We start from the raw sequence: 20,088 nt of genomic DNA on the forward strand, positions 1-20,088 counted from the left end.
GCAGAAATCCTTGTGCTTAAGGAACAAGTTAGTTGGATACAACCCAATTTTATTATCTCCAACACAAATCAGAAATTTCTGGGAGGGGCCATGTTTGGCAGAATTTGTCTCCAAACAGATATCGGGATAATTGAAACCCCCATTACTACTACATCATGCCTCCTCGAAACATTGGCAATTTGCTTTTCAAAAGTTACATTCTCATCTTCTTCTTGATTGGGTGGTCAGTAGTAGACTCCAAGCACCACATTCCTTTTATTACTTGCCCCATTAATTTTAATCCAGATAGTCTTGGTGGAGCTACCAAGCTCATCTTCCTGTATTTCTGTGCAGGGATATATACTTTTAACATATAGCACAAATCCACCTCCCTTTTTATTCCTTCTGTTCTTTTTGAACAAGTTATACCCTTCAATTGCTGTATTCCAGTCATGGGAATCATCCCACTAAGTTTCAGTTATACCTATCAAATCGTAATTGCCCTCTTGTATTAAGAGTTCAAGTTCGTCCTGCTTGTTTCCCATGCTCTACGCATTACTATACATCTAAGGGCATGTGATTCATGGCTTGGCTTCCTTACTACATTTTTCTGAGGACTGTTACTGGGCCCTATTAGAGCCAATCTCTCTGGTCCCGTTACTGTGCACAAGCCTTCATCAGTCGTTACCACCAAGTTTACGTCTCCTTCCCCCTTAGGATTCAGTTTAAAGCCCTCTGGATGAACTTCTCCATGCTGTGGCCAAACACATTCTTCCCAGTCCTTGTGAGATGCAACCCATCACTTGCCAGCAGTCCATCTTCCAGGAACCATAGCCCATGCTCCCAGAATCCAAATCTCTCACATCGGCACCACCTTAGTAGCCATTCATTCACATGGAGTATTTTTCTTTCCCTTTCTACTCCTCTTCTAAGTACTGGAAGGATAGATGAAAAAACTATCTGGGCCCCGAAGTCCTTGAGCTTCCTTCCCAGAGCTTCAAAGTCTGATGTGATTTCTTCATAGCTCCGTTTGGCAGTATCATTTGTTCCCACATGGATGACGAGAAAGGGATACCTGTTGGTGGACTTGATGAGTGATGGCAACCCTTCCGTCACACCTCTAATCCGTCCTCCTGGTAGACAGTATACCTGGTGAGTCCACGGATCTTCTTGGCATACTTGGGTTTTGATCCCATGCAGTAGGGAGTCTCCCACTACTAGTACTCTTCTCTTTTTGCTGTTGTGGGGCGTGGTTTCATTGTCCCTGCTTGACTGAGCTTCAGCCTCTTGCTCGTTGTCGCACGGGGTCTCCTGTAATTCTTCCACCACAGGCTGTCCTCCAGTCTCATCCTCGAGTGGTTGAAAGCAGTTCCATAGCTCCACTGGTGAAGGGTGTCTTCTAGCTCTTCGGCTCCTAACTGTCACCCTTTCCCACGGAGTTTCTTCCACTTCATTGTTCCACTCCAAACAGTCTCCTCTTCTGCTACCACATGCTGTTACTCTTCCATCTCCACTTCTCTTTGTTGCTGTTGTTCCAGCATTCTGTCTAAGAACTCTTCATCTTCTCTTATAATCCTCAGTGTGGCCACCTGCCATTCCAGGCTTCTCACTTTTTCTTCCAACAATGCCACAAACTTACACCTGTTGCACGTGTACGCCATGTTGTTCTCAGGCAAGAAAACAAACATGGCACACACCTTGCAGGTCACAACCACTGGAGTATCCTTCCCATTCATACTCTCTTATACCTTTTGTTTCTTTCTGACCACTTGTTTTGGAGTGGCCTGTGCTTTGTCCTGTCCTAATTCAAGGTAAACTTGAGAGTCCCACTGGTATGTGGTGCGCTGTACAAGGATAATTAGTATTATTTGTTTTAGGGACCTCCCGCTTGACCTCCCCTGTGGAACTCCTTTGTGGAACTCCTTTGTCAAACTCCTGTTTGCTCTCCCTGTTTGCTTGCTCTCTGAAAGCTGGCTTGCTTATATGTCCTCACCTGTAGACCAGCTGAGACAGCTCCCTCTGCTCTGTGCTCCTCTGCTCTGTTAGGAGTCAGGAAGCAGAATGAGAGTCCCAGCACACACAGCTGCTGCTTGTTGCCTTCAGCAGTTCTCAGCCACACCCTTCAGCCAATAGCTATCAGGCCACACCCCTTCCAATCAAGCTGCTATGGAGCCCTTCAGAGCACACAGCTTAGAGCACACGGCTTCAGAGCCCTCTTAGCCTTTTTCCTTTCCTCGCTACAGCTCCTTTGTCAAACTCCTGTTTGCACTCCCAGTTCGCTCACTCTGTTCGCTCGCTCTCTGAAAGCTGGCTTGCTTATATGTCCTCACCTGTAGACCAGCTGAGAAATTACTGTTCCTCATCCACCTCAATATCTTTGCATTCTGAGGATTTGAAAATGGTTCACTAAATTTGCTCACATTCATACTTTTCTTGTCACTCCTTCCACACCTTCTCTTGTCTTCCCATTGTCTACTTTAGACTGTAAGCCGTTTTGAGTGAGGGTCCTCTCTATTTTTGTTTATGAAACCCTGTAAAGCACCTTCTACAGTGATGGTACTGTAACAATAGTAACAACCACCTGTAACAGTGTATATGATTTCCCTTAACTTTTGACAAGGTTTGTCTAATAAAAGATAGATTTTAACCTACACTATGTCTCTGGGAAAATAAATAGGATTTCAGAGCTGTATTTACTTACTGAAGGAAATGTTTTCAGAAGAAGGCAGTTTTCTAAAATGACTGAGACAAGAAAATGGCTGGTTTCATCTCCACTACCATTTAGTCTATAGATGGAGGACTAGAATCAATTGGTTGGAAATTGCAGGAAAGAGACTTTGGATAAATATTAGGAGAAACTTCTTCATGGTAAAAGCTTTGAAAGTGGAAGGGACTGCCTTAGGAAGTTTGGTGGGCTTTCCTTTGCATATCAAAACAGACTGGTTAACCATCTCTCAAAGTTGATGTACCTGCATCCTGAATTGAGCATGGGGTTAGGTTGGACCAGGGATGGCTAACCCCCATTTCATAGCCTAATGTGCCCCGAATCAGCCCCCCCCCTGCAAGATGTAATGATTTTGGCAGCAACAGCAAAAAGAGGGGAAAGCCCTTAAAGTCAACGTAGCCCTGGAATGGATAAAGAAGTTTAAGCTCCAAACCCTGATGAGGATGCAAACTACTCCTTCCCTGATCATCAGATTGAAAATTTGATGGGCAGGATGGGTACGATAGCAACCCTCCTTACCTGATCTGCATGGATTAGTCAGGGTGCATGTGTGCCTGTCTGTGGGTGTCTTGAGAAATTGTGTCCTGAGAGTGTGCCATGCAAGAGTCTGGGTGGCTACACCCACCACTGGCATGCAATCTCTGGAGGGTTGGCCAAAAGACTAGCCATTCCTGGACTAGGTATCCTCCAATGTCATTTCAAATTCTATAATTCAGCTATTCTTTACCAGAAACCATTTCATACATTGGTAATCTTGTGGGCAATTTTAAGCACTCTTATTGGGAATAAGTCCCACAGAATGCAGCAGTGTCACATATTACATAATATACTGGCTTTTAAAAAACAAACAAACCTATCTTATATCTCAACATACTGCAAAATGATGAAACAAACAGCCTGCTTCTGAGGGTTCAGTATAAAAGCTGCTCATTCTAGTCATCATCAAATTAGGGAAAACATATGTCATACAAGCACACTATAACCTCTATCATGCTTACTTACGCACACAGGATGGGAGCTGACCAGACCAGTTATGATCCTGCTGGCATATTCGCACAGAAGAGCCGATGAGTCGAAACCCAGGATTGCACTGATATACAACAGTATCTCGGTAGCCATAATTTTCTCCAATTACTTGACCATTCACTATAAGGTCTGGAATACCACAGTGGCCCGCTACAATAAAGTAAAAAAGAAAAGAAAAGATGATTACAAAAAGGAACACTACTTTTATTTCTCCTCAGCCTTTATTATTTGCGCTAGGCAGTCCATTTCCATTTCTAATATTTATATTTCACCATTATATTCCTCCATGTATCTCAGGATACCACACATAACCTTCTTGTCCATTATATTCACCACAACCCTGCTGGTAGATTGGTCCAAGAAGCAGCAAATAGCCCAGTGAGTTAAATGACTGAAAGGAGTTTGAACCATGGTCTTGAACCAAAATAGTGACAGCTAATGTAGTACTGTGGGCAGAGTGTACGATTTCAACAAATGGCTTCATATTCCTGCTCAGTCATGAGTACCACTGGGAAACCTTAGGCCTGTCACTCTCTCTTAGCCAAAAATACTTCACAGTGTTGTGAGATTAAAATGGTGTAATCCTCATGTGGGTTGCCAATAATGTCTTCAAAGAATCACCTCTCTCTCTCTCTCTGGACCATGGTCTGTGGGGAGGGAGCCAATCCTCAGACCCTAACTGTGGTCCTGATCAGAATCAGAATCATCAGATGATGATTTCAGCAAGCCTATCAAGATATACAATTTATTCTTAAATTCTGCTGATTTTATTTGTATATTGAAATGGCCGTGTGTGTGTGTGGGTACACCCTCCCCCCCCTTAAGAACAATAGGAATGGAACAGCTGCCTTGTCTAATGCAAGCACAGCTTGCCAGGTCTCTAGAATTCACTGCAGTTTTTTCTTTTTTTAGTCTCCATCAAGTTCCAGCCTTTATTATAGAAGACTGTTTCCCCTGTCCCTGATCTGTTATGTCAGAATCAGTGTACTAAAGCCACTTCTCACATGTTCAGACATTGTTCTCTTTAGATAAGATGATTAACTAAACTGATAATATGAAATCTTGATTTCTATCTGCGTTACAATTTGTAATGTTCATTTCACATTTCCTAACTGTTGGTACAGGCAATCTCTCAGTCACAATATTGTTTTTAATTGATGTTTTGCTGGCTTTTTGTTTTATGCTAGATTTTTATACTGCTGCATTGACTTCTTTTACGTTTCTTTCTATTTTGTGTTTTTATTATGTTGTTACATTGATTGTGTTTTTTTATTATTTTTATTATGTTTGTAAGTTGCCCTGAGCTCTGTTTTTAACAGTGTAAGGCCAGGATGTAAATCCTCTTAATAATAAATATTCCATCGTGATGGAAGCTAGCGTCTAGGCATTTAAGGCTGAAAATGTAAGTTTTTTTTAAATTCCTCACATCCCCTCCCAATTTTTGGTGGTTATTGCTAGGCACAAAAACAAACCAACTGGACAATGTAACCTTTAATTATGCTTAATTTGCATATTTATAAAATAATTTGCATAAATTGCCCAGATTTGTGAGCATGGAATATGGCACCCTAAGTAAAACACACACAAAAAGATTAAAGAGCTTGACAAAAGCTAAAAAAGTAACAAAGTTGGAACTAATACAGAGCTAAAGATAGAAGGCGGCTGTTCCCGTCACTAAATTGGTTTCCTAATTCCCAGGTTGGCCAGGTTGTAACATTTAATGAGGCTAAATTTGCAGTGAAGGCTGCTCAACTTACACAAGTGTATGTGGCCAGTCTCAGGATTTAAGGTTTTGTTTCCTGTGAATGTTTTATTGTTGTACGCAGAGCTTGGAAGATTACTTTTAAAAAGTAATAAATTACAGTTACAGTTACATGGCCCAAAAAAGTAGTAATTACCGTTACAATTACATTATTTGAAAGTAACTGATTGCTTTACTTTTCCTCCAAAGTAATCACTACAATTACATTTCAGTTACTTTAAAAAAACCACCTACAAGGTGCTGGCCTTGGCTGATGCACATCTAAGTAGCCTAAAACAACATTAAAAATAAACAAACACATACAGAGGTAGTAGAATAATTATTTTTATTCATAAGACAGCAATGGTGGTCTCTCCGCTGGTAAGGGTGGTGGGGAGGGAGGCTGAGGCCACTACTCAGATCTTTGCACGTCAAACAAGTGCAACCCCCCCTCCCCACTCAGCCAGCCAGCATAATCTCTCTCACTTAATCACCTCCCAGACCCTGCCCTGCCACCAACTAAGGGACACTCATTCAAGCAAAAATTTTCCCCTGAGATGCAAAAAAGTTAAAATACTGCAAATGCAGCACAGTAGCCAGAGAGGGTGGTGGAGGACACTTTGTGTGCCAAAACATGTTGTCATCTTTCACCTCCACAGTTCTTTATCTCCATTCTGCTGCTGCCTCCTTCTCCTCCTTCATCCATGTTCTTGACCTCCGGATCCTTTTTCCCTCCACTCCATTCTTCACCACCACTATCCATTTTTTTAAGTAATTGTTTTCTCCACTCCACCCCGTCTCACTCTCTACCTCCTCCCTCGTTGCCTCCTACCCACCCACAGAGCATGAGGGAAGAGCGACGCTGTACAGAAGCACAGTTTGAGACACATGATTTTCATCCACAAATCAGAGGAGCAGAAGACTTCCCCTGCTCCCCCCCAAAGTAATGGCCAAAAGTAATTCTGGAAACGTTACAATTACTCCACAAAAGTAGTAAAATTACTCCTAGTTCTAATACAATCAAAATGTAAAGGAATTACCCACTCATTACTCAAAAAAGTAATGAATTACAAGTAATTCGTTACTTGTAACTAGTTACTTTCAAGCTCTGGTTGTACATGATATTCAATAGGTTTTTATGTTTATGTATAATTAATGTTTATTTGTGTTTTTATTTGGCTACCCGCTGTATTTGATTGCCTTATTAATAAATTTGTGGTGATTCTTTGTTTTAAGTATGACCCACCAATCCAAAATACAGACCGTCTGCTTTGAATGGTGCTAACCAGGGGATCAGTAAGTCCCATGTTATTTGTTACTTGCTTGTGGCTTATCAAACACCCTGGAAAATCATTAGACGTGGGCAATGTTCAGCTTGGTGAGTTACAAAGTATATACTGTTCTGTTTTAAATGCATACCTCGTATATTAATTTCCTATCATTTGTGATATGAATACATTCTGCACATTCTTATATGAAAAAGGCCACCATAGAAATTTATTTCTGTGCATGTTGTGTTATCTGCTAGACAAAATCACAGCTCCCTAATGTTATTCCAGAGAGTTCCCAGTTATAGACTCATTCCTCCCTGTCCGCAGACGCATGTACATGTGCGCACGCGCACACACACACAAATTATATATATCTATATATCTATATATCTATATATCTATAGATATATAGATATAGATATATAGATATAGATATACATATAGATATATATATATATACATATAGATATATATATAGTGTCTATATGTATATAGCGTCCAGTTTTTGCTCGGAGACTCCAGGTTCTGGGGGTCCTCTCCAGGTGACTCACCTTAATCTCTAGATTCTTAGCTTTTTTTTTTTAATAAGTTTCTAGGTGGTCTGGTTCAAAAGTTATAAACCAAAATGTCAGCTGCCGCCCCCCACCGCAACTTCTGTTAGTACCGGCTGTTCTAATCCCCACCCTTTAAGCTTTTTAGCCAATAAGTGAAGCCAGGGTTGTGATTGACAAGATTTGTTGACCCCAGGCAATAGCTAAACTCACAGATTCTTTTTCCTTCTTGTCTCACATCAGGAATTCAGTAAATATATAGCTTTCAGCAGCATAAAAAGTACTTTCTCTGTACAGGATTACGACTCACTTCTGAGTAAACATGCATAGGAGAAGATCACAGCAGGATCTTTGTAGGCATAAAAGTGTACAGGCAGAGTTTTTTTAATCACATACATTTTATCTTTCAAATAATTTTTGAACAGAAGTTTTAAAAAGTGTATATGCTGCAGTGTTATACTTTTCTAATTAACGAGTCAAACAAGTTTAAATTTTACTGGAAGAGGGCAGTTTATTTGTCTTATTCATAACCTGCTTTGAAAACATTCCCAATATGAAGCTTTTCTGGAAGTAAAGCTGCAATGCTAATTCCACATATCTGGGAGCTAACCTCACTGAATTCAGTGATACTTACTTTTGAGCAGACATGGTTAGGATTGTGCTGAAAATCAATGGGACATTTGAGTGAACACAGAAAAGGATTGTGTTGTAAATCTTTCTCTCCCCCTCTGATCCTTTTTTAAAGCAGTTAGACAGGGTTTATTTAGGTATCACTGCTTTTATTTGACAGGAAACTAATACTTATTTCTTTAAAAAAAATGTTCTGCAATGGCCCACTGGTTTTGACAATAGACTATTATACAGGGTGTATGTATTTTTACATCTCCAGTGTGTGTGTGTATTTGTAGTCTTTCCAACAACCTTGTGAGGTATGGTTGGAAACCAAGGCAGCTCACAACAAGAAATAAAGCCATTTAAAATTCAATAACTTTAAAACAAGTATAAAACAGTTGCAAAACAGCTTAAAGTGGCGTGATTCTGAATTTTGGATTGGATGAGTGAAGTTCTTTACAACTGAATTGCAGTCCTGTGCATGCTTCCCTGTCTGAGTAAGTCCTATTGAATACACTGGGACTTGCTTCTGAGTAAATATACATAAGATTGCACCTTGGGGTGGTCATGGTCTTTGTTTGTTGTTTTTACCCTGATGACCAGATTAGGCTGACAGATGGTGTGTAGCCCATGGTCACCCCATAAACTTTGTATCTTATACATATAAATTTAATATGGAAATATCTTATTTATTTATATCTTATTTCCATATTAAAATTAATTAATATCCCGCCCTTCCTCCTTGTATGAGCCCAGGGCTATGATAGATATGATCTATAGGCAGGCAAAGTTTATGAAGTAATGCAGATCCACATAATACATTTCAAGCACATCCAACCCTTACAGTTATAATTCCCACCACCCTTAACAGTTCCCAGGATTCTGTAGTGGGATTCATGTGCTTTAAATGTATTACATTTACATTTATAGATCAGTACACAATAAGACCACTCTCATCCATGATTTGATTGTGGATGAAGGTGCCGATTTGGTGTGCATTACCGAGACCTGGGTGGGTGAGCTGGGAGGAGTTGATCTGACACAGCTTTGCCCACCTGGATACTCAGTGAAACACCAGCACAGGCTGCAGGATTGGGGGGGAGGAGTTGCTGTGGTCTACAGAACTTCCATATCTGTCACCAGGAAACCACTGTCTTGGAGCTGATTGTGAGGGCCAGCACCTGGAGGTCGGCCAAGGAGACAATAAACCAGGGTTGCTGCAGGTGTACTGTCCACCACTTCTCTGACCGAGCTGGAGGAGGCCGTTTCAGCTGTGGTGTTGGAGGACCCCAGAACAATAGCGCTGGGTGATTTCAATGTCCATGATGAGGCTGATGTTCCACCTCAAGACTTCATGGCCTCCATGATGACCATGGGACTGTTTCAAGTTGTCACTGGCCTGACACATAAGGCAGGGAACACTCTTGACTTGATGTTTGCTCCAGATGGAGGAAGGGGTGGTCTGGAGATGGGGGGTGGATGTCACCCCATTGTCATGGTCAGACCACTTTCTGGTGAAGTTTAGACTTAGAGCTCTGATCCTTCCCTGTAGGGGGGGGGTGGACAGATTAAGATGGTCCACCCCTTGAGACTACTGGAATCTACAGGATTCCTGAATGCCGTGGGGGAGTTCCCAGTAGATAGGGCAGTTGACCCTGTTGAAGCCCTTGTCACATTGTGGAACAGTAAGGAGTGTTGGGCTTTTGACATGGCTGCCCCCCAGCACCCTCTCTGGCACTGTGGAGCCCGGTTTGCACCTTGGAACACCAGTGAACTAAGGGCAGTGAAACAGGCTGGACGATGGCTAGAGCACAAGTGGCAAAAGACATGCTGTGAGGCTGATCGGGCACACATAAAACATCATTATGCCTACTGTGTGGTGGTGAGGGTGGCAAAGAAGACCCACTTCTCTTCCTCCATCACATCCTCAAGTAGCTGTTTGGTGGAGCTTTTCCATATTGTCAGGGGTCTGTTGACATCAACTCCAGGAAATGGAGTTTTAAACCCTTTGGAGGCCCACTGTGAATTGTTTCCAAGGCACTTTGAGAGCAAAGTTGCTCGCCTCCATAGCAGTCTTGATGCCCCATCCACATCTACTGTAGACCCCAATGAGGTGTCCAGTGCAAAATCTGTGGCAACTTCTTGGGAATGGTTTCAGTTGATGCGGCCTGATGACATAGACAAGGTGCTTGCGTTAATGGGGCAAGCAACACGTCCTCTCGACCCTTGCCCTTCTTGGCTTATTAAAGCTTGCCAAGGGGGTTTGACCGAGTGGATCCAGGGTGTGGTCAGTGCATCATTGTGGGAGGGAGTGGTTCCAGCCACCTTGAAAGAGGTGGTGATCCGATCACTCCTGAAAAAGTCCACCCTGGACCCATTAGTTTGTGACAACTACTGACCGGTCGTAAATACCCCCTTCTTAGGAAAGGTGATTGAGAGTGTTGTGGCGCAGCAATTGCAAGTACTCTTGGATGAAACAGATTATCTTGACCAGTTCCAGTCTGGGTTCAGGCCTGGTTATGGGACTGAATCGGTCTTGGTCGACCTGATGGATGTCCTTTATCAGGACAGTTGGGAGTGTGACCCTGTTATTCTTACTTGATCTCTCAGCGGCTTTTGATACCATTGACCATGGTATCCTTCTGGGCCAACTTGGTGAGATTGGAGGCATTGTTTTACAGTGGTTTCGATCCTATTTCCAAGGTCATTCTCAGAGAATAGCATTGAGTGACTGTCTTTTGGCGCCCTGGCAGTTGTGCTGTGAGGTGCTGCAGGGTACCGTCTTTTCCCCCATGCTGTTTAACATCTATATGAAGCCGTTGGGAGCAGTCATCAGGAGCTTTGGTGCAAGATGTCAGCAGCATGCTGACGATACGTAGCTCTATTTCTCCGTAATATCTGAATCTGGAGAGGCCGTGCAAACCATGGACCGCTGCCTGGACTCGGTGGTGGGCTGGATGAGGACCAATAAACTGACTCTGAATCCTAGCAAGATGGAGGTGCTGTGGGTTGGTGATTCCCGAGTTCAGATAAGTGGTCAGTTGCCTGCTTTGGATGGGATCGTACTTCCCCTTTAAGAGCAGGTCTGGGGGTGCACCTGAATCAATCTTTGTCACTAGAGGCCCAGGTGACCTCAGTGGCTAGGAGTGCCTTTTACCAGCTTTGGCTGGCAAGACAGCTGCAGCCATTTCAGGATTGGGATAGCCTGACCACTGTTGTCCACGCACTGGTAACCTGCAAGCTGGATTACTCTAATGTGCTCTATGTGGGGCTGCCCTTGAGGTTGGTCTAGAAGTTGCAGCTGGTGCAAATGCGGCGGCCAGACTGCTCATTTGGGCAGGGTATTGTCAACATGTCACCCCGCTGTGGAAATAATTACACTGGCTGCCCATTTGCTACTGGGCTAAGTTCAAAATTCTAGTTTTGCTGTACAAAGCCCTATACAGCTTGGGAACAGGATACCTGAAAGACAGTCTTATCGCTGATATACCCAGTCAATCACTGCGCTCTTCAAGTGAGGGCCTCCTGCAGATATCATCTTATCAGGAGGTCAGTTCTGGACAACATAGGAAATGGACCTTTAGTGTGGCAGCACTTACCCTGTGGAATTCCCTCCCTTTAAATATTAGACAGGCACCATCTCTGTTATCTTTTTGGCATCTATTGAAGGCCTTCCTCTTTCAACAAGCCTTTTAAGTTGAGACCTATCCCAGTCTGTGTCTGTGTTGGAATTGTTTTTTAATATGTTCTTAAATCTTCTTTTAAAAATGTTTTAATCTTAGATGATGTTTTGAAAGATTTTGTTTAAGAAACGTTGTTAAAGATTTTTTTAATGTGTTTTAAAGTTTTAGTGCTTTTGTTTGCCGTCCTGGGCTCCTGCCTGGAGGAAGGGCAGGATATAAATCAAACAATAAATAAATAAATAAAATTACATGGATCTGCTCTAGTATGCTGTGCATTCATTAGTGAAATGAACAATTTTAAAATACACTTTTTAAAACAGGGCTGTAGGCTCAGGGGTAGGACACACACTTTGTATGCAAAGGTCCAAAATTCAATGTCTGGAAGAGACTATTGCCTGGACTCCTAGAGAGCCAGTGCTAGTCCATGTCAGCAGTACTGAGCTAGATGGTACCAAATGGTCTGACTTGGTATAAAAGAGGAAGGAGACCCAAGGGCTGCAGTGACTCAGAAATTTATTTATATATTTTATTTACAGAATTTATATACTGCTTTGTTGTAAAAAACCTCAAAGCAGTTTATAGAAGGAATTAAAACAATAACATTATTGGCAAAAACAATTAAAGACAGGTATTGAAAAACATTCAAAATAATAAAACAATCAATGAGTTAAAAACATAATAGCTTCTACATGCCTGGGTAGGCTTACCTAAACAAAACTGTTTTTAGCAGGTGCCAAAATGAGTACAATGAAGGCGCTGGCTAATGGAAATAGGCAGGGAGTTCCAAAGCGTAGGTACTGCCACGCTAAAGGCTCGATTTCTTACAAGAGCAGAACAAGTACTATGTGGAACCCATAACATGGAAAGCACACCATGAACTTGGACTGGTAGCAAATCAGTAATCAGTGCAGATTTCAGAGCAGTGATATTATGTGCTGATAGGGTCTCACTCATGTCAGCAATCATGCCGCAGCATTCTGCACTAACTACAGTGCTGGGGTCAGGTTGTGCTGCATGGGGATTTCTGTGACCTTGGCTGACTGGCTGCCAGGATTTTTGTTTTGGTTAGGAGCCCTGAGTGGTTGTGGGATGCTGAGTTTTCTGTCTTACTCATAGGAATCTTCTTGTGGTTGGTATGGTATTGCATTTAGGGTATGGTATTGCATCACTGTCGTTTGTTTTTCTTTTTCTATTTGCATTTCATTTACCTCTGACCTTACTCCCTTACATCCATAGAAGCAACAAAAGTGGTTCCATGTGGTCAGTTCAACCCCCTTAAACCCACTGATTATGCACCTTGTTAGTTGCATGATGGTTTGTTTCTCGCCTAGTAGTGGTAAAAGAGAATTCATACTGGGAAGTGTGGCTTTAATTGCTGCTGTTTCCAAACTACTGCCTGTGAAGGTAGACCAAACCATGTGTGTTTTCTCTTTGTCAATTATTACTCACTGGAATTGGGTTGGCTGTCAAAGTGAGTTTATAGCAGCCCCCAGAGTAGGTAGGAAAGAGTAGAGAATCTCCTTAACTTTCTCTAACCTCATTTCTCAAACCTCTCTCTGCAGTGAAGGGTCAAGTCTGTCAAGAAGTTTGGAGCAGCAACATTAAAAGGCAGGCAGGGCATTCCAGGCAGGGAGTTGCCAACCCTGCTTCGATATGGATATCATTGCAGAGGATTCCTAGTCAAGTTGTACGAACAGCACAATCCTAACAATATCTACAAAGAAGTAAGTCCTGTTGAGTTCTATGGGGCTTAGTCCCTTAGTAAGTGTGTTTAGAATTGCAGCCTTCGGGAGCATCCATCTTTACTCCTGAGTGCTCCCATCTAACATCTCCATAACACTAGGATTTCTTCCTACAATGGCCTTCTGGTGACTGGCCTGTGTGCGTGTATGTCTCTGTGTATATATATTCTCTTCTCATCATTAAGCAGATGTAAAAATGAAGACAATAATATATGAACTGTGGAATTTGCTCCCACAAGATGCAGTAATGGCCACCAGCTTGGATGGCTTTAAAAGAAGATTAGACAAATTCATGGAGGACAGGGCTATCAATGGCTACTAGCCGTGATGGCTGTGCTCTGCCACCCTAGTCAGAGGCAGCATGCTTCTGAAAACCAGTGCTGGAAGCCTCAGGAGGGGAGAGTGTTCTTGCACTGGGGTCCTGCTTGCGGGCTTCCCCCAGGCACCTGGTTGGCCACTGTGAGAACAGGATGCTGGACTAGATGGGCCACTGGCCTGATCCAGCAGGCTCTTCTTATGTTCTTAAGTGAAAGGATACATTTCTGAAAGGGAGGGGCTGTTGTGAGTGTTCTCATTTGTAGTCATTTCCATCACCAAGAAAACCACTCTTTTTTGCCTACACATCTTGGAAAATGGCTGTCTCATTATGCCATGAAAAAGGAGATGCACAAGGGTTTTAACCAGTGGCGATAGTAGTATTATTATAGATAATTGTAGTTGTTTACTGCAAAGCCATTCCCGCATGGCTTGTTTAATTCCTTTCAGTTTCAATGATTTGCAGATTTTGTTTCCCTACTTTTGCCCTTTTGGTTCTAAAATGTTTTTGATAAAAAGAATCTCAGGAGTACCTATTTGACACTGTCAAGAATATGAGAACACCTGCCCCACACCACACATTTTATGGCTTATTTTGTTATGAATGGTCTTTCAGTGCTTCCGTTTTTAAAATCTTGTTTTCAGGGCTCTGGGCCAGATTGGAACCAATCTTTTCAAAGTTTGGAACCAATCTATCCTGCCATTTGAAAAAAGTTATTAAACTATTGTTCAATTTAAAATATAAACACTCTTGATCATTTCTTTGTGGGGCAATAGCTCTTTCTAAGTTCCTTTTTTCACAATAAATTTTTTTCAGCTCTTACACTACACTTAGACAGTTTTTACCTCTATATTGTAGAGAAAATAACAAATCGTTTTGTTCAGTATTATCAAAACCACACATATGAATATGTGTGTGTCTGTGTTTATTGCTGTTGCTGTTAGAAACATGTAACCTCCAATAATATATAATATTCTGGATTGGGCCAATATGCTGGTCTATAACTATGATCAGAAAATTCCTTTCCATCAGTTCATTTTTAGTGTACTTACTAAAGTGCTGAGCTAAACATGTCTGGTGACTTAACACCAATTAGCATCAATGAGATGATGGGTGGGAGTTTTGGTTCTGTGTAGCCATGTTTCAAGATAGCAGCAAGAAACACAATTTCTCAAAGCTTCCAAAAGCTTTTGAGCATGGAAACAAATAAATAGAATATTGCTGTTCAGTATTTATTTTGTTATGAGACAATGTCCCATATTCTGCTTGTCAAAGTGCTATCAACATTATTTTAAGATTTCTGCTACCTTACTAACTAGCTGGCACATAGATGTCTTTGAAAGACATGACTATCAGGATAGACTATTGCTATCTGAGATAAAGTATCTCTTGTTCTAAGAGCAAATTCTGTACCCCCCCCTCCCTGCAAACAGAAATTGAGCCAAAACGGGTCAACTGAGAAACATGAGGGAGGTAACAGAATGCTTGGGAGATGTGGGTTTTGCAGAAATGTAAAAAAAAATGTTTTTTTTATGAAAGGATGGCAACTCATCCTCTAAAATGCCCAATGAAACCGAGTATACTGAGTGATCCCCAGAATCACAGAATGCTGGAAAAGAATAACATAAAACCAAGGTGGAAGTGAGGAGAATCAGTTGACCTACTTGAGTTCCTAACAGCTTACAGTATCCCAGAAAAAAAAAATAAAGTTGGCAACTTGAACCCTGGATAAGAGCACTCAAATTAGGGAGCAAAAATATATATTACAACATTTTGTTGAAAGTCCACTTATTACTACTCATGATAAGCTAAATGGCTAATAAATGCTGATGTATGAATAGAAAGTATTTATTATTATCTGCAGATCAGATATGGGTTCTCTTGGATGAAACCAATTTTCTGGCTCCATTTCAACTGCGGTTTAGGCCCTGTTTTGGCACAGAAACTACCTAGGTTGCCCTGTGTGATGACCTGTCAGGCGAGGCACGGGGGAGTGCGACCCTGTTAATTTCCTTTGGTATCTCAGCCACTTTCAATACCAGTGACCACTGTATTCTTCTGGAACAGCTGTCCAAGTTGGGGGGTGAGTGGCACTGCTTTTCAGTGGTTCCATTCCTACTTGGATGGTCATTCACAGAGGATGATGCTTGGGGAATGATGTTCAGCCCAGTAGAACCTTCAACGTGGTTCAATGTCTCACAGAGTTCAATTACATCTCCCATGCTATTTAATATCTATATGAAACCACTGAGTGGGGTCATCCAGAGTTTTGGCCTGCATTGTTAGCAAAATGCTGATGACACATAGCTCTATTTCTCCTTTACATCTGAAGGTGTGATAGTGGATGTGCTAAATCAGTGTCTTGCTTTGGTAATGGACTGGATGAGAGCCAACAAACTGCAGCTTAATCCAGACAAGACTGAGGCACTGTTAGTGGATGGCTCTCTAGACTGGATGGATGGGTTGTTGCCCACTCTGGTATGTAGCTTGAGGGTACTTCTGGATCCATTACTGTCACTTGAGGCTCAAGTGGCCTCGATGGCACAGAGTGCCTTCCATAAGCTTCAACTGGTGGCCCAGCTGTGCCTCTATCTGGATAGCAATAGCCTAACTTCAATTGTCTACACTCTGGTAACCTAGTTTCTGGGCTCAATTCAAAGTGCTGGTTTTAACCTATAAAACCATATGCAGCTCAGGACTTTGAACTGAGCAGCTTTCCTGCAGCTATCAGATGCTCAAAGGCTACCAATGCACTGACTACCAATTAGTTTCTGGGCTCAATTCAAAGTGCTGGTTTAAACCTATAAAACCTTATGCAGCTCAGGACTTCAATATCTCAAGGGCCACAGCTCTCTATATGGACAGACTCAGACCCTGCAGTCATAATCAGAGGCTCCTCTTCATGTGCCCCCTCCGTGGGAGGCTCAGAGGGTGGCAACATGAGAACAGGCCTTTTGAGTGATTGCTCCCCAGCTGTGGAATGCTCTCCCAAGGGAGGCATGCCTGGTGCCTTCTTAGGTGCCAGTCAAATACCTTCCTTTTCATTCAGGCCTTTAGCCCTTGAGGTGTGGTATCTCACTTTTATGTCTTTCATTAGGGTTTAAGGTTTTACATTGTAAATTTTTAAAATTTGTATTAAATTTTATGTTTTAAAATATGTTTTCTATTGTATATTTTTAAATCTGTTGTAAGTCTAGAGACCATTGGGTATAAGATGACTAACATATGAAATAAATAAATAATCTGAATTTATATCCTGCCTTTCCTCCCTAAAGAATCCAGGGTGGCAAACACGTTAACATTTTTTTTTTTTTTTAAAAGCCTTCTAAAAATGGTTAAAACATTTCAAACAGAAAGTACTGCACTTGAATCCAGCAGTGGCTGGCTGGGCAGTGGGAAGAGGTGCAGAGAGCACAGTGTTGTGTGAACATAGCACAAGGATTGGATTGGCTTTGCTGCTGCGCCCACACTGTGCTCCTCACTCTTCATCCCTCCTGGAAAGCAGAAGTGATGCTTGCCCTCCAGAAGGCAGGTGCACAACCCCACCCTACCCCTACTGCCCTTCTGACCTCTACTGCCTGCATCTGATGCTGGTTTCATTATTTAAATACCTTGTTAATAGTCAAATACACAAAACATATTTCAAACAAGCAAATATATCTTAATTTCTGTATATCATTTTATAAGTCTGTTCGTTTTTGCCATCTATGACATGGCCTTAAAAAAAAGCAATTACTGCAGCTTAATCATTATTTGGAACTTAGGTATTAATGGCTATTTTAACAGCACCTAGCAAAACAGTTGTTTGCACTGCTAACACAGCAAGCAAAGCTGTAGAGCTTAGGTGAGCAGTCATTTTGTGCATCCACCTATTAATCACTATAGTGCAAAGAGGTCAAGACATGTCAGTCCCTAGTACATTCTGTTTTGACAGTGGCAGGTATCTATGGGAAGCCCAAAGTGGGACATGAGCACCACAGGCCCTCTCCTGTTGCTTGATGCCCAGCATCAGTTATTCAGTGGTACTGGAGGTGATATATAGCCATCATGATTAGTAGCCAGGGAATCGCTACAGAAATTGCCATTATCTGTACAACTATTACATTAAAATAGGTGTCTTTTGTTCTGGTGACTGGGGCAAAAGGGGTAAAAGAGGAAGAAATAGTAGTGGGCAGCATGGTGGGGTAGCAATGCTTACCTGATCTTCCAAATGTTGAGTCAGTTTAACTATGGTTCGAAGTGACATGCAAACCAGACAGTTGATTAATCAGCAGCATTATTGATTGATTGAAAATATTCATTAACAATTGATTATTGACTAAATTTTAAAAATATTACATATTACTAAAATTTTATATGGATGCTTTTTTTAGATATTGACGGTCCTGCCCATTTGGTAGGGGCGGGTTTGCCTACACCCTATTTTTAGGAAGGCTCGGGAAGGTTCCAGAAATTGTGTAAGAGGTCAGGTGGGGTATCTTGACCAATGGGGTAAGGGTTTTGAGCGGCTATATATAGCCTGCTCCGCTTTAAGAGCGCGCCTTTTTTGCCTTGCGGCACGTTAAGAAAAGGCTCCTTGGGTGACCGTCTTTGGTGAATTTTCCTTGTAGAGGTTTCGTGCTTTCTACCGCCGGTACCCTCGCGCCTTGTTTAACTTTGGCCAGGTGCAGGGGAGGGCTATTGGGGGGGGTGCTTTCTCATCAGCTGAGAGGCGGGTGTGGGTCTTGCCTATTGGCGTTAGTGCCTCGTCTTACCTACTTCCTGGACATTCTTCCTGTTTGTTGCAGCCTTCCTCTTTTTCCCGCGCGTCAGCTGGGCAGCGGTGTTTGACCGGCTGCCTCGGCTTGCCGGCTGGCTCTGGCGCTGCGGCGCTGAGCCTGCACGTGGCTGCTTCCTGGAGTTCTCCCTCATCGCCTTCCTTTTGTTGGGCCCCCCTTTTCCCGCGCGTCAGCTATGCAGCGGTTGCAGTGTTGCTTGCTAGCTCTACTGCTGCTGTGCTGAACCTGCACATGGCTTTCTATAGGACTTCTCACACTTTGCCTTCTGTTGTTGGCCCCTTTCCGTTTGTCAGCTCTTCCTGGAGCTGGCTGTTTGCAGGTGCGTTCCAGCACCAATCCCACCCCATTTATTTCAGGGGCCTTCCTTGCACCCTATTGGGGCCTTGCTAGAGTGGGTTTTAAGCAAGTGCTTTGCACAAGCAACCCCCCTTTGTGGATGGTAACCTTCATTAACCCCCCCTCCATTTAGCCTGCTACATAATTCTTCCACCCCTTTTTGGATTGTGGGGAGTTGGGTTGTTTACCCCTCCCCTTAGCCCCCTCCCTTGTTCCTTTTGCCTCTTTCATGGGGGAGGTGTGAGTTGCTCACAAGGGTGGGGGGGTGTCTGCTTGTTTTGTCTTATTAATTAATTATATATAATATTATTTTATTATTAAATATATAAATAAATAGATACGTACATGAATTAATTTTCAGATATTTCTAGATATATAATATGATTTTATTATTATTAAATAAATAAATACATGAATTCATTTTAATATTTATAGATATGTATTTAGATTCCCCCCGTTCCTTTTGCTTTTTTCGCGTAGGAGGAGTGAGTAGCTTGGAAGGGGGGGGTGTCTGCTTGTTTTGATTTCTTAAATTCTTTATTATATATGGAATGATTTTATCATTATTATATGAATAAATACTTTGATAATATATAAATTAATTTTAAAATCTTTATAGATATATGGATAATCATATATAGATATATGAAGCTTATTCTGGCAGGTAGCATTGCGGATGTAGGTTTTAGATTGATCTTCGTTGTTGCTTATCCCCATATCATTTATTTTATATACTTAGTTCGGTTTGTATTCCTGCATGCATGTTTTGTATTTTAAAATGATGTTCTCGATCATGTAGCTTCATAATTTGTTGCATTTCTTATGCATGGAGGAAAAGTATAGATGCTTCTACAATAGCGTCTCTAAAGGGCAATAGTTTATTTTAAGGTGAGTATAGAAAAATCCCACATCTCATATTTCTTTTGCGGTTTTTAAAATATGTGAATAGGTGTGATTCTGAGAAAGGTAATCTATGCTATGTAAGCTTATAGGAAATGCTCTGCAGCCAGGTGAACTCATTGTTGTGGCGTTCTGAGCCAAGCAGAAAGGAAATGCCCTACAGCCAGGTAAACTCATAGTTGTGGCTTTCTGGGAGCCAATATGTTTAAGGTTAATATATATCTTTCCTGTAGTTTTAAATGCTCTGTTTTATCCCTGAAATATCTAAAATGAAACATTATGCTTAATTTGAGATTGACAGTTTATTGGTCCTTGATTAAAGTGCTCCTCTAGCATTAGGTAAATCTTTATTATGACGCTTTTCCACGGAATTTTTAAATCAATTTAACTTTATTCCACAAATATGAATTGTATACTGCTTGTTTCAC

At 41.8% G+C, this 20,088-nt stretch overlaps 1 protein-coding gene across 3 annotated transcripts in view; it reads right to left on the reverse strand.

The window, feature by feature from the left end:
• The window catches only part of CSMD3 (CUB and Sushi multiple domains 3), a 1,044,618-nt gene that overhangs the window by 101,741 nt on the left and 922,789 nt on the right, over positions 1-20,088 (reverse strand). For all 3 annotated transcript variants that reach the window (XM_061605340.1, XM_061605331.1, XM_061605321.1), the window contains one exon: positions 3,707-3,880. In XM_061605340.1, the coding sequence (XP_061461324.1) occupies positions 3,707-3,880 (174 nt within the window). The remainder of the gene's footprint in view (positions 1-3,706; positions 3,881-20,088) is intronic.

The sequence above is a fragment of the Rhineura floridana genome, chromosome 1 (assembly GCF_030035675.1).
Source record: "Rhineura floridana isolate rRhiFlo1 chromosome 1, rRhiFlo1.hap2, whole genome shotgun sequence".
NCBI lineage: Eukaryota > Metazoa > Chordata > Lepidosauria > Squamata > Rhineuridae > Rhineura > Rhineura floridana.